We start from the raw sequence: 14,869 nt of genomic DNA on the forward strand, positions 1-14,869 counted from the left end.
TCCATAAATTAAAGGAAATTTTAATATTTTGAAAACTTAGAATTTTTAAAAACTAAAATATATGCATTATTTTATATTAATATGAGGATAGAAAATAATTCATAAAGTAAAATATGCTTTATAAATATTGGGGGGGGGCTGAAAAATCAAAATGAATTGGGGAGTGAAGAAGTAGTTGAGTGGTAGAGTCCTCATTTGTGCAGGACGTATTGAGCTCTGCGTTTGATCTTTAGAACATAAACCAAAAAAGTAAAAGGAAACATTTCAGACCAGATACACAAAGCAGCTATACATTTTTAGTACAAAATTTTCTATCATTTAGAAAGGTCTGATAAAATGCACGTATGAGCATTATGTGCATGCTTGTTGCCTGGCAGACGTCAGAAGATGGCACCGGATCCCCGGAACTGGAATTACAAACGGTTGTGAGCCACCATGTAGGTGCTATAAACAAGTGCTGACTAAATTGCTCCGGCCCCTTTTTCTATCATTTGTAATATTTAGATATAAAATATGGAGTTGCTTACCAATTCAAATTTTCTTTCATAGCAATTTGTTAATCAAATTTGAATTATTTTTCTATATAACAATTACTTAGGGTATTCAATAGTTTGGAAATTAAGTAGGTCAACTTGATTTTCAAGTTGCAGTTTCAGATATCTCTCTTACATACATACCATTTTTTCATCTAAAAAATTAATAAAATTCATAAATACTCCTCTCTATAATAGTAGTTAAAACCAGGTAGGTATATTACTCAAAGCCTTATAATTTGTCTCGAGTTTAATCAAGTATGAAGTGATTCGGTGGCTAAACCTTGTTCCTTGCTCTGGCTGTAACAAAGCTTCGTAGATGTCTACCATTCCAAAAATGTATTGGAACTGCTACACCAGTCCACAACTCTTTTCGTATTAAACTGAAGTAAGATTATTCTCCCTTCCATTATTTTGAAGAAAAAAAGCTACTCTCAGTTCTCTTTCACCGTGTATATGTGTATTTCTGTTTTTTCTGTTATTAATAAACTATGCAAAAAGTGAAAAGTTTGAGCTGTAGATTAGCAACTGAAATTTATATGTTATATACAGAAGCAGTATTAAATTTTTGTCTTTAAATATTTTTTCAATCTTGCGTTAAAGAAAATGTTTCCATTTTAATTCTAGCTTATGTTACTTTTGATGGCCTTAATTTAAAACTTGAAATATATTTTGAATATTATCTCTTCATAATGATGCAACATAAAATACTCTATTTCCCTAAAATAACAATGTTTTCCTGGAATATGCACTACAAAAATATTCATTTATATTTTACATGGATAACAGTAATAACAACTTGTCAATGATTAAAATATAAGCACTAATTAATAAAACATGCAAAAGAATTTCATCCTTTATAGTTTAAAAGATAGACTATAACTCAGTATATGCAGATAATAGATTGTCTTATAAATTAGTCTAGAAGTAAATCACAATAAAGAAAACCAGAGATACTGTATTTTGGTACTACTTGAACTGCATCAAAATTTGGTATATCTAGCAAATAAAATGTATTCATAATTGCTTACTATAAACAAGACATACTTAGTAAGACAGATTTTTATTTTGTTTCATTATATGACTGCCATAAATTATCAAAACAAGAAATAATATTTTCACATAAGAATATAGGAAATTATTAGTTTAAGATTTTCCAAATAAGTCTTCGTTGAATAACATTATTTGAACATTTAGCATTTTGTCAGACATGGTTCATTTATTTATCTCTAGGAAAGCTTACTGAGATATGCATCATCATTTTCATCTTTGCAGATGAAGAGATAAGTACAATTGGTCAAGCAGTGTAATCCCTGAGTCTGCTCTTTCAGCATGATGTAAGACAGCAGCATAATAGCTTGTTCAGGGAACATCAAATTCTCTAGATAGTGCATGTCATAAGCAAAGTTCTAATAATTATGGTAACTTGAAGGAATTACTCTTTAAGTGCAAATTGTTTAATATCTTAGTATCCCATTTGTATAAAACTGCAAGTATAGTATATCTACACATATATTTATCCATATGTTTATAATACACCAAAGTAGTAGATAGGTACACCAAACAAGTCAAGCCGTGTCCAGCGGAAAAAAAAATCAACTAATAAAACACACTTTGACAGTTCAGTGAGATACATGATTGATTGTGACATGATTAGTCTAGACACAAATATGTTATATCAAACAAACTAGGAAAGTTGTAAGAACAATTAAAACACATTAAACATGCCCCTTCCCTCAAGTGGTCCAACTGTAATGGATACTTAATTTCAATATTAGTCTACTAGTTCATTTTTTTTCTTTAGGAGAAACTGAAATAAATTGAAACAATTACTGACTTCAGTTGCTAAGTAGTCCCCTCCTTCAAAACAGAAAAAGGAAATCCCTATAAAACTTTGAGCAAGAGCTTTTAAAAATCTCTGTTTTTAGTTAAACTACATTAGTTGCTTGGTATCTTTTGAAACAGAGAGTTTCTCTATATTTTAACTGTGCTTCAGATATGTTGCTACATTAGAAAAATGGAGCAACAGGTCTTCCAGAATGCTGAAGATGGATCCTGAATTGGCTTGAGGGTGATACGATTTAAAATCATATGGCTCAAATGCTGACAATTTTTGTTACAGACAATGAACCGATGAGAACACAAATGTGCTCTGTCTTACCTCTTCATTAATATACCAGTATAGGGACGCATCCTTTAGGACAAACCAGTACTTCTTCCATTTCTGTGAAAAATAGCTCTTTGCATCCTTCTTTTTCCAAAGCCATCCCTCACAGTCACCACGGCCAAGATCCTTGCAAGAAATTCGTCTTTTGCTCTTGCCTGCTATGGCTCCTAAAGATAGTAAGTGGCAACACTCTTAATTTTGGAAAGTGCATAAAGGTAAGAGATTAATTCATAAACGCTAAAAGCAAGTAAGACACTATCAATCTTAAAATTATCATTTTCTAATTGTGTTATCACAGAAAATAAAGGCATCTGTGATGCCTTTTTCCCATTTAGATGACAACATAATTGGAAATAGCAATTCTCATTTCAAGACTTCTTGAGATCACATGTTATCGAAGGCTCTGCGTGGTAAGTAATCTGAAACCACACTGGCTTCAAGGCAATGAGCGAATTAATGAAATGTGCTGGTGATTATCATAGTACAAAAGAAGTTAAAGTTTTGTTTTCTTTTATTACCTTTGTTTTTCTTCTTTGATTTGTGCTGCAGAGAGGACTGCTGAAATGTCTGAAATTAAAGATAGGGAAGATTATTATCTCATATGCAGAGTGTGATCCAGAGAACCGTGGGGCTACACAGAACTCTCACCAGCTGAATGACGACGCGAAACCCAGGTTAGAGAAGTACTTCTCCCCATTAATATTTCAAAATAAATGCATACAATGACGTTACTTTCTCATCTTCCATGAAGCAGGAGAAGACTTGTCAGTATCCTTGTTTTGTTGAGCGATTCCAGGGCACAATACATTGGTGAAAGAAAATGTTCTCACCACCGCACACACAGCTGTGCCCTTTGAGAAACTCACTGTGGTTTCTAACACAACATCTCATCTGGTTCTCACATAATCAGACAAGCCAGGAGGCAAATGTGTCTTTTTTATTTCTGTCTCCCTTAAGTCTCTAAATCTATAAGCACTTTGATCACTATTTTAATCTCATACCTACTTATATCAGTTTTAGTGGTGACTGATCTCGACAATGGAATCAGCACTCCACTTCCTCATATTTGCTTCTGACACAGGAACCTGCCCACTCCTCAACTACCAAACCCCACTACTATATGGCTGGTATTTTGAACATGTCCCAGCCACTGCCTCTAATATTTGTGGATTATAATGTCCAATACCACTGTCCTATCAATGAAACAGTATTGTGTCATCTAAATCATTGACCATACCACACAATTATGCTTGTATATATTTCCTACCTACTTTCCCTGGGATATTATAATGGTTCCTTTGCACTATTCCATGCATCTATATATAACTAGCTAAACAACTTAGTACCTATTCAACAGTTTAATATGTCTGGAGGAAAAGCAGAGCTCTATTGTCTCACCTAACTTCCAATTAATGACTCTAGGTTATTGGTTCTAGTTAGATAACATAAATTTTTCACTGGTATAATAAGACGAGTTATGATTAAGTAACTAAGAGAGGACAGAGACTGCCTGAGTATTAGGTCACAGGCATTTTTTCAAGTGAATGTTCTTGTAACAATTTTTTCTTTTTCTACACAAGCAAATAAGGGTTAAATAGATTTTGATTATATAAAATTTTCCTGTTTTAGTTGAATAATAAATTCACATTACTATTTAATATATTGCTTCCTAAAATAGTATATTTATATCATTTTTTGTTGTGTGTATGATTTATAAGCATATTGATGGGTACCTGCTATAAAGAGTCAGTTAACCTCTTGATATACAGTGTAATCCAGAAATGTTTGGTTGTGTTGTCTTGCATGTACATATAAATACACATAAACGTATTTATATAAACATATATCAATATTTAAATATATGCAAACATAGTAACCTTTTCATGAATCATGTTTATAGAAATTCACAGTTACTGAGAGAATGCATAAAAGACAAACCTCATTATGGATACTGGCATTTCAGGCTAGTGTGTTTAATATATTTAAGGACACTTAATTTACACATAATTACTTCCCATCTATTTTTTTGCATGAAATTATTCACTCACTTTCTTCCTTTTGTGTCCCCTCATGTAATCTTAGTTTTCTAGCTCATTACTCTGAAACATGACAAAGCTGAGATGATGTCGGTTTTTTTTTCAGAAGCTATCAAGATTGATAACAGCTTATAAGAACTGGGTTATTTAATGTGTTATGTCTTTTATACTTCTTAGTTTAGTTTATTATGGTGCTAGAGATCAATGCACATTTGACATATGTCCTATTACTAAGCCATGTCTGAGGCCTCCTCCTATGCTTTCTGTATACCATTCCTTAAAGTTTCAAGGTCTTAAAAATTTACAGAAAACCTGGGAACCCCTCTAGGGTGGGACTGATGGATCATGCGACCAAACCCGTCTCTCTGAATGTGGCCAACAGCGGGGGCTGACTGAGAAGCAAAGGACAATGGCGCTGGGCTCTGATTCTTCTGCATGGATGGGCTCTGTGGGAGCCTTCTCAGCTTGGTTGATCACCTTCCTGGACCTGGGGGGAGTTGGGAGGACCTTGGACTTAGCATAGAGTGGGGAACCCCGATGGCTCCTTGGCCTTGAGAGGGAGGGAGGGGAGGTATGGGTGGAGGGAAGGGGAGGGAAGGGGGAGAAGGAGGGGAGGGAAGGGGGAGGAGGAGCGGAGGGAGGGGGGAGGAGGAGGGAAGGAGATGGAAATTTTTAAATATAAAAAAAAAATAAACCATGAGGAAAACAAAAAAATTTACAGAAAAAATAGTTCATGTTCTCTAGGTTTTCTTTAACAAGATAATTTTGTCTTTCCCTATGAACATGCAATATTTCCATAAAGATCATGATTTCAGAGTACTATATGGTTGAAAACTAAGAACTTCCTAGTATGTAATATAAATGTATCCACATTAAAAAAATCAGATGTTTTATGAATATAAATGAGGAACATCTTTGATATTTCCTTATTTTTCAAATGACATTCATATTTTCTAAGGTGAAAGGATCAATTGCTTTAAGGAAACCTTTTCTGGTTCATGCTAAAATAAAATGTATCTCTTAGAGGTTCTTGTATAACAGAATATATGTATATTATGCTCAAAATTGTAAAAATAAATTTGAATAAGAGTTTGGCTGGGTATATCTTCAATTTAAAATAATGAACAATTTTAAAATAACTTTTATTAAAGGATTTCACTAGGTACCTCAGGCTGGCCTCAAAGTCTGTATCCTCCAGTCCAGTAACTTGACTGCTGGGATTTCAGGGATGAGTCTCCATGCCTAGCTTCAGAGTGGCAATTTGAACATTTTATGTTTTTGGCATTTACTGTTGCCCTTAAGACATTTCTATCTACTCTATTAAATTCTATGTTTAGTCTTCCATTAGCTTTTAAGATATTTTTCTCATTACCTCTATTCTACACTTTCATTAAGTGTCCAAATTATAATTTATCCTAATCTTATTTAGCATTCATTAGGTTGCATTATTTCTTCCTTCTGAATACTTTCAGTTATTATCTATTTCAAACTTTGTCTTTACCAGCTCCTCTTTCTCTAGATGAATGTTGGCATGTGTCCAGTTATCACCTATTTTTATTTCATGTTTTTCCTTTCATTATTCTGCATTGTCCTTTAAGGAAATTAATTCTTTTCCATTTTATTTAATTCTCTCTGATTATATCCAATACAAACTTTATCTTATCTATTATCCTTATTTAACTGACAATATTTTTACATTTAAGGATATTTATATTATATGTAAGAATAGCCAGTTGGTACTGATTCTAGAACAGCAACCGTTTTCGAGTTTTGCGTTTTGTTTTGCAATTGAAGTACTTTTGTAATTGTGCCATATTTTTATTTAGTGTGTAACATATCACCTGGTTGTTCAGTTCACTGCCCTTTATTCAGTATCAAGTTATTTTAGACACTTTAAAATTTTAGATCAAGTAGAAACTTCTTTCTTTTCTGCCCAAGACTTTTGCTGCATCCTGCCTCTATTTCTTGGGTCCCTTCAGATACTATCCAGGACGTTTTGTGATGACAGGGCCTGATGTCTCACTAATGCAGCTCAAGTGTGGGAGGCTTGCCCATGTTTCTGAGTAAAAGGATGTTTTTATACCCTGTTGACACCAGGAATTAACTTTGGCCATGGGTTTTATCTTTAGCAAAACATACTCACAGATATGGATCCACCTCTCTTTGACTTTCTAGTTTCAATCAGAGAGTTAATTATTAATTTCCCAACACTGCTAATCTCAGTTTGGTTCCAGGTTCTCATTAAAGAACCTGTGGCCATCTCTATTTCCTAGAGGATAGAGAGAAGTTTTCCCTTTCTGATATCTATATCTACCTACTTACCTACCTACATACCTCTCTCCCTCTCCCTATCTATGTATCTATCTATCTTACTATGGCCATCTATCTGTCTGCTTGTTTTATTGCTATGTATTTAAGGCAGAATGAATCTGAAAGCATGTGCAGGAGAGAGGAGAAATGTGTATGTGTGTATGTGTGCGTGTGAGAGAGATTAAAATATAAGATTATAATGTTTATTGATTCATCAAAATGTTTATTGAATCATCAAAAATTGATTCATTTTTAAGGCATCTTGAAAGCCAGTTCTTTTCAAAGCTCTGTCACAATCTATCTGAAGAACATATTTGTTAGTATTCAGGCATTATTCTGGCCTGTCAATGGCAGGATGCACTCACCAGTACTCAGGCAGTACACTGATCTGCTTTAGGGTCCTGATAACTTCATCATCTGTGTCCCTACAGTTCAGTCCCCTCATAAAAGGTGGCCCCCTCCCCCTCTCTCTTCCTTGCTCTCTCTTTACCTCTCTATCCTTCTCTTTTTTCTTTTCCACTGCATCTGTCTCCAGATGCCAGTCTCGTCTCTCCCCTCCTCCCTTCTCACCCTCTTTTCCCAATAAAATATCCACCATGTGAGCCCTGTCCCATGATGGCATCTCTCTCTCCTGCTGTATTTTAAATAACATTGGTGTTGTGATTTCAGATTCTTCTGGTGTTTCCTCCTGCCCACCAGCAGTCCAAAGCATGCCAGGACCCTGGAATCTGATCTACATACAACAGCCTCACTTCTGCAACTAATGGATCACTGGACCCCTTCATCCTACATCAGTACTGTTGGTGAGCCCCCCTTCTCTGATTATTTCCCATGAATGAGGATTTGTCTCTTGATTGTGGTTTCTTGTCTCCATAACAAGCCCTGGTATCAGGCAACCACTTGTCTCTTGGGGCTGAGCACTTCCACGGTCCCTGGACCTTTGGGGGATGACCTGCTGGCCAGCTTATGCCTTCTCATCTCTCGGGCTCAGAGCCCTGACCCCTGGTCTGTGTTTGATGAATCACTGAGCAACATGTGCCTTCTCAAATCCAATACTCTCTGAATTCCTGGGATGCTAGGAATTGCAGACCCTTGGATCTTATTTCTCTATCTCACTTGTGGGATCTGTGTTGTCCCCTGTAAACTTTGTTCCATGCTCTCTCTCTGTGCTCTCTCCTTGCTCCTCTACTCAACTATGAAACCTGTTAAGCCGCCTTTCCCCTTTTCATTAAATAAACAGTCTCAAATGAAAAAAACTTGGGGTGTTATACCTTTGACTCTGCTTATTTCATTAAAGAATCCCAATGTTAAGTTTCCACAGCAACAGCCTGCCTCTGCTGCCAAAGTAGCTACAGGTCACTAGGTTCCTTTCCACCATCAGCTATGTGACACATGTACCCTTTAAAAGTATCCGCCAGGCAAAGTTCATTCTCTTTGCTTGTCTCTTGCCTTAACTACTTTGTCTCCAGTTTATTCCCTTGCCCTTTCTTTCTCTTGCTTCTCTTCTTCCTCTTATAGGTCTGCCTCTCTCAAGTCTGTATTTTGACACGGCTTTTGACTCTTCTGCCCTCCCCATTCCCTAATAAGCCTCTTGCACTAACTCTGTGCATGTGGCCTGTCTGCTCAGTGGCAGGGCCCAACAAAGGTGCCCATTTTTTCCACTTTCTTTTTCTTTGCTCCAAAACCTACTTATATCTGTCTGCTCTTCCTTTCTAAATGTTCTAAGTCTGCTACAACGTCAAGAAATGGAGAAGCCAGCTTCCTCTGGTTTTCACTATCTTTTAATTTATTCATTTCCTGTTTAATGTTTTATATGTATATTATGTGTGTGTGTACATGTATGTGACTTAGACTTAACTCTGCATGTGTGAATGTAAGCTAGCTTTAACTTTGTGTGTATGGAACTTGGATTCAACTGTGTGTATGTGTACATATAACTACTGTTTAGAAAAACATGTTCTAAACAGCCACCATGTCGCTTCTCTTCCATCTTGTCTGGTGACCCCATCATGATGTAGGCAGCCACATGGCTGGCAGCCATCTTTTACTAAGGTTAAAGAGTATATTTCTTAGTCCTAATGAGTTCTGTTCATTGTATTTCTTTCTAGACTAAGGAAGCAACAAATCTCAAATAGTTTAGATTGATATGGACTTTTGTATGATGACAAAAATATACGGTCAAATTTTTTACAATATACTGTATATATGATTCAACTGTGCTTTAAAATATATTCAATATGGTGATAAAAATTTAAGGTTATAAAGAAGTATTTAGACTAACAAAAGCTAACTTAGAGATTTACACATAAGTACTTATGTCTTTGCCAAATGTTCAACACCAAGCTTCTAGTTTTATGAAAGCTGCTAACATATTGTAAACTGTTAAGAAATACAAGTTAATAGTCATCGTATAAATGAGCAAGTTCTTTAATTGTATTCATGCTAAGTACTGACATAATTAATTACAGGGATAAGCCTTACCTAGTCCCCTGTATATCTTTTCAGACTTAATCTTAAAACAACTAGAAACAGAGTTTTGTCTACTTAGATATACCTAATAGACACACAGTCCTCAAATGCTCAGAGATCTGAGGAATACGGCTTTAAAATATTTAATTAAAAAGGCCTTTTGTAATAGAGAGACATGCCAACTCCTGGCAGCACCCCTATTTCCTCTAAAGAAGATGGATAGGCACAGCTTTGATGCTGTTTGAGGACTAGGTAGAGGTAGCTTTGTCGGTTTAACAGCAGGAACCAAGGCTTCAGCTGCCTTCTCAGTTCTCTGTGTAAAATTCAGGTCACAGGCCTCATTCTCCAGAGTTAATACTAGGTCTAGACACAATTTGCCTCGTTACCAGTCTCAAGAATGAGATAAACTCACAACTTCTTCCCATCCCTTTGATTAAAGGAACTTACTGTGCAGTGACTGTTGAGTGGTCAGCCGCCTGTGTGTCCTCGCAGGTTAGATAAATGGTGCTTTCAGGTTTGTTTATTTGAAGGAGGAAAGCTTACGTGGCGCTAAGGAGGAAGTGACCTGAGATGTCTAAGAGAATGAAATGTTTCAGATTTCCCTCCCTCACTATACTACTGTAATATAAAACTCCAAACGTTCTCAGTCTTAGAAGTAATCAATGGAACTCTGATAAGCTGCTAATCGAGCACTGGCAGAGTACTACTCATTATAATATATATATATATCTCATTGGCTATCATGGCCGTAAGCTCAGGATTTTCAATTCCCTTTAGTCGTTTTCTAACTATAGACTTAAAAGGTGCTTTTCATTGTCCGGAAAACATCTATCACAGCTTTTGTTTAGAAGAAAGAGTTTTAATGCCTTCAACCAAGATTGTTTCTGGTGTGAGTATTGCCGTTTCTACAATACAGATTTCAGTATAGGGTCTAAACAGTGGAATGCTAAATGTGTCTAAAACCTATCTTTGTTGTTTCTCATTTTGTTTATTTAAAAATTCCATCTCCTACCCTCATCCTCCCACCTTCCCTCCCCTCCCTTTCACCCATACCCCCTACTCCGCCCCTCTCCAAGCCAAAGAGCCATCAGGGTTCCCTTCACTATGTTAAGTCCAAGGTCCTCCCAGTTCCCCCCAAGTCCAGGAAGGTGAGCAACCAAACTGACAAGGCTCACAGTGAGCCCGTCCATGCTGTAGAGCTCATGCTCATCGCCGTTGTCCTTGGTTTCTCAGTCCTCCTCCACCGTCAGCCACATTCAGAGAGGTCCGGTTTGGTCCCCGTTCCATCAGTCCCATTCCAACTGGACTTGGTCATGAACTCTAGGAATTCTTATAAGCTCCAGGGAGTCGATTTGGATTCACCTCAAATAAGTCAGATGTACCCCTCAATTAAGTACTGTCAATCAAAAGCCTAAGCTCCCAACCTTTCTCTGGTCTTAGGACTCCCCTCCCTCAATTATCAAGACCTAAGAAAAAAGTTCCCCCTAAACTTAATTTTGACCTCTGCTCTGCCAGCATCTTGCCAGGCCCCACAGACCTTGAAGAGCAATGAAACAGCCAGCTATGCTAGGACTTGCCCAGCACCCCAGCTTTCTCAGGTTCCCCAAAATGCAATGCCTCCAGGTCAGCAGGAAGGAGTCCTGAAAACTCCAGCACCCTCATCCCTGTCCCAACTGCTATCGCTTTTAACTCTTCACCTTTTAATAAAAAACAAAAAGGGAGAAATGTTAGCACTCAGGTATTATGCTGGTCTGTCACCCGACAGGATGCACTAGCCAGGACTCAGGCAGTACTCTGACCTGCTCAGAGTCTGGAACAACGTCATCGGCTATGTTGCTACAGCTGCATTCCCTCATAAAAGGCAGTCCTGATGCCCCCCCCCCCTCTCTCTCTCCATAAAAGGCAGTCCTGATGCCTCTCTCTCTCTCTCTCTCTCTCTCTCTCTCTCTCTCTCTCTCTCTCTCTCTCTCTCTCCTCTCTCTCTCCTCTCTTTCGCGGCACCTGTCTCCAGAGGCCAGTCTCGGCCCTCCCCTCTTTCACTTTCCTTTCCCTAATAAAAATACCCTTTAGTGAGTCCTGCTGCATGATGCTGTCTCTCTCTTTCCTGCCATTTTTAAAAATATAACACTATTCATTAAGCTTTTTTGATGGTCCCAATAAGAAGCATTTTCTGTTACCTTTTTTAATAGTAAATATGCATAACTATAATCATTTCAAAATATTTATTTTTATTTTATGTGTATAGGTAAATTTTGTCTGCATGTATGTCTGGGTACCATGTGTATACAGTACCCACAGAAGTGGGCATTGGATCACCAGGAACTAGAATTACCTACATCTCTTAGTACATGTGGGTACTAGTAGTTAAGTTGGATCCTCTGGAAGAACAGACAATACTTTTAACCATCGAGCCATCTCTCTAGCCTCTAATAACCACTCTACTTTCATTAAAACCTTAATTGAACAAAAATGATTAATGGCATTTTCTTCATGGTTCACCTGCAAAGTTACATAGTTACACTGCATAATCCTGATTATTCTGTCTACAAACATGAATATCAAGGTTAACATTGCCCCTTTGTGAATAGAACGGTTTATCTTGTTTAGTATGCAGTATCCACTTATAGCAAACTGTTAAGCTAGATAGGAAATAGCCATTAGCAGGCTCGGAGGTCAATAAGTATGGATCTGTCTTACACACTTGCCTTTGGACCCATCACACATTTTTCCTAGGCAAACAAGACAAAAAGGCAAGCTCCGCAATTGCTCTTTTTCAAGAAGAAAAATGCTACATGAAATACTGAGAGAGGAGGTATCAGAGTTTTTCCAAAGCCTATTAAGGGCAAGCTACTTCCCCTTGACTGAGTTTGGTCACTGGTCCTGAGTGGAGACATGACACTCCAGTTTCTCTCAAAGATAGCAGCCCCACTCCTCCCATGCCCAATGCAGTTATCTAAAGATCTTTGCAGCTACTGTGTGACCATCCAATTTAAAATTAACTTTTCCCCCTCCATTCTGTCTACTAACCGAAATCCCAACCATGTCTTTCCTGACACTGGACATTTTTATTCACCCCCTGGAGGCCCCTATTCCTCCATGTAACTTTGTGCAGACTTCTATTCCTGAGGCTGCCCGCTTTGCCTTTCTCTAACTTAATGGTCATCAAGCTTCCTTCTGAGTCATGTTCAGACATTTTCTAAGATTAAATGTAATGGTATTTTTAATTATCTTTAGGTCATCTCTCCTAAATCTTGTAATAAGTTTCTAAAATTAATATTTGAAAGTGCGAGACCCAAATCATCAAAAAGTAAGATAATTAGTATTTGAGATAAACCTGCTAGAGGCAAAGTCTGGTAAAACCATTTGTTTTTTTTGTCTCAAGATCAAATTGTATCTAAATTTTTGCATTTTAGTTAGCTTTAAAAAAGGCTCATAACTATTTTCACTTAATAGTCCCCAAATTATAGATACATTTATACATTGTTAAAAGCCATGAGAATCATTATTATCATGACACAGAGTTAAAAAAGAAACAAAAAATAAATTGTGCAGAAGTTTCTTAGTTAATTTCAGAATTTCCAGGGGCAGAGACAGTTTTTTTTTGCCCCGCTGCTATCTTAGAAAACTATCCCATGCTTAGAAAAGTCTAGTCAGCTACAGCTCTCTCTACAGCACGCCAAGGTAGCAAGGAATATTTTATAGTTACATAAATCACAGCAGCGGTCAGTTCTTCTATTTTAAATTATTCAGCAGAGCCCAGTGCCTCAATAGAGTCCCCAAACATTGCTGTCACATGGAAGATATCCCAACTATTTCAACAGATTTCTAAATTTGCTTTAAAAAAACTTCCAAATCAATAAGGCCTGGGCAACAAATGGGATTATTATTAGATTATAGGCTTCTCCCTTTAAGACACTGGTAACTGCAAAGACCTCACAGCTTGAAGAATCAAGCCAAGATTCCTTCTAGTGCTGAGAGATTCCTGTGATGAGGATTAAAATACACAGGTCTCTGAAGAGAAAAAGGAAACCCAAGACAAAGGAGACCTAAGCATGCCTCCCCCGAAGCCTTTGACTGCAGCAACATCAGAGCACTGTCTCTTTCTCCACCTCTAGCGCCTCTGAGAGCTCTCTTTAACTACAGTAGTCTTTGGGACTGGAGACATGGCTCAGTGATTAAGAATATTTGTTGTTATACTTGTGGAGGGCCTGGGTCCAGTTTCCAGCACCCACATGGTGGTTCATGACCATCCATAACCACAGTTTCAGGGGGTCTGACACTCTTCTGACTTCCAAGGGTACCAGGCGTGCACACACTGTACATGTATACATGTAGCAAAACACACACACACACACACACACACACACACATAAATAAATAAACAAATCGAGCAATAATAGCTCAAAGAGTTCAACAGTAGAACTCCAAAAGACAAAGCTGTACCAAAAGGTTCAAAGGAACCCAAAGTTGCCCCAAAGCACAAAAGCAAACTGGAAAGCAAAGCTCAAAGTGTATCAGTTGGGGAGAAATTATCAAGAATCACACTTTCTTAACAACCAAAACTAACCCCATACTCGTTTTTCAGCTTCATGAAATCCATATAAAACACAAACAGACATCAAAAGTGGATGGGGAAAGCCCATGAGGCCTAACCCAAGAACTACAGTCAACTACAAAATGCTGAGAGTAGAAGTATTCTTCCCCCAGGGAAGAGCACAATTTGCTACCCATTACCAAATAGTCAGCCCTGAAAACATACAGACAAATAACCTACACAGATGGAACAGGTTATACTTATGAATATCTGTATATAAAAGCATGTAAGACTAATTAATGAAGAAAGAGACCTTCATCTGGAAAAGAGAACAGGAGGATATGGAGGGTTTAGAGGAGGATAGGAGAAGTGATGTAATTATATTATCACCACAAAAAAGGCAACAGATGCCAGTTCTTATGAAACAACCGAAAAATGTCCCTAGAGTAAAGAACTCCCAGTAAGCTGCTAGGAACTTCCATCTTTCCCCTTCCTTTCAGGGACAACTTGCTGCAGGCAGCAGACATTTCAAAAGGTATGGGTATTCTTGCCATAGATGCCATTATTACCAGACAGAAAGAGTCATAACCTGTGTCCCAACAACAAGCCAGGCTCGGTCACATGTCCCCAACAGGCCAAACTAACAGTCAAAGTAGAGGAGCGGAGATTTATTTAATATGGTCCCACCGGGAAGAGCCAGGCTTTCACTTTCTCTTTTAACATGCTTTTACAGAATGAAAAGCCCCTTTAATTTTCTAAGAATTCCACATACTCTGATCTTTAACAACTTCTGAATTTATATCCTAACCAGGATGTCTGA

At 37.5% G+C, this 14,869-nt stretch overlaps 1 protein-coding gene across 1 annotated transcript in view; it reads right to left on the minus strand.

Moving 5' to 3' along the window:
- Positions 1 to 14,869, minus strand: part of Cnksr2 (connector enhancer of kinase suppressor of Ras 2) — a 224,261-nt gene that overhangs the window by 45,274 nt on the left and 164,118 nt on the right. Inside the window, 2 exon segments of the mRNA XM_038316573.1 lie at positions 2,695 to 2,867; positions 3,219 to 3,267. Coding sequence (XP_038172501.1) covers positions 2,695 to 2,867; positions 3,219 to 3,267 — 222 coding nt within the window.

Source organism: Arvicola amphibius, chromosome X, assembly GCF_903992535.2.
Source record: "Arvicola amphibius chromosome X, mArvAmp1.2, whole genome shotgun sequence".
NCBI classification, from domain to species: Eukaryota; Metazoa; Chordata; class Mammalia; order Rodentia; family Cricetidae; genus Arvicola; species Arvicola amphibius.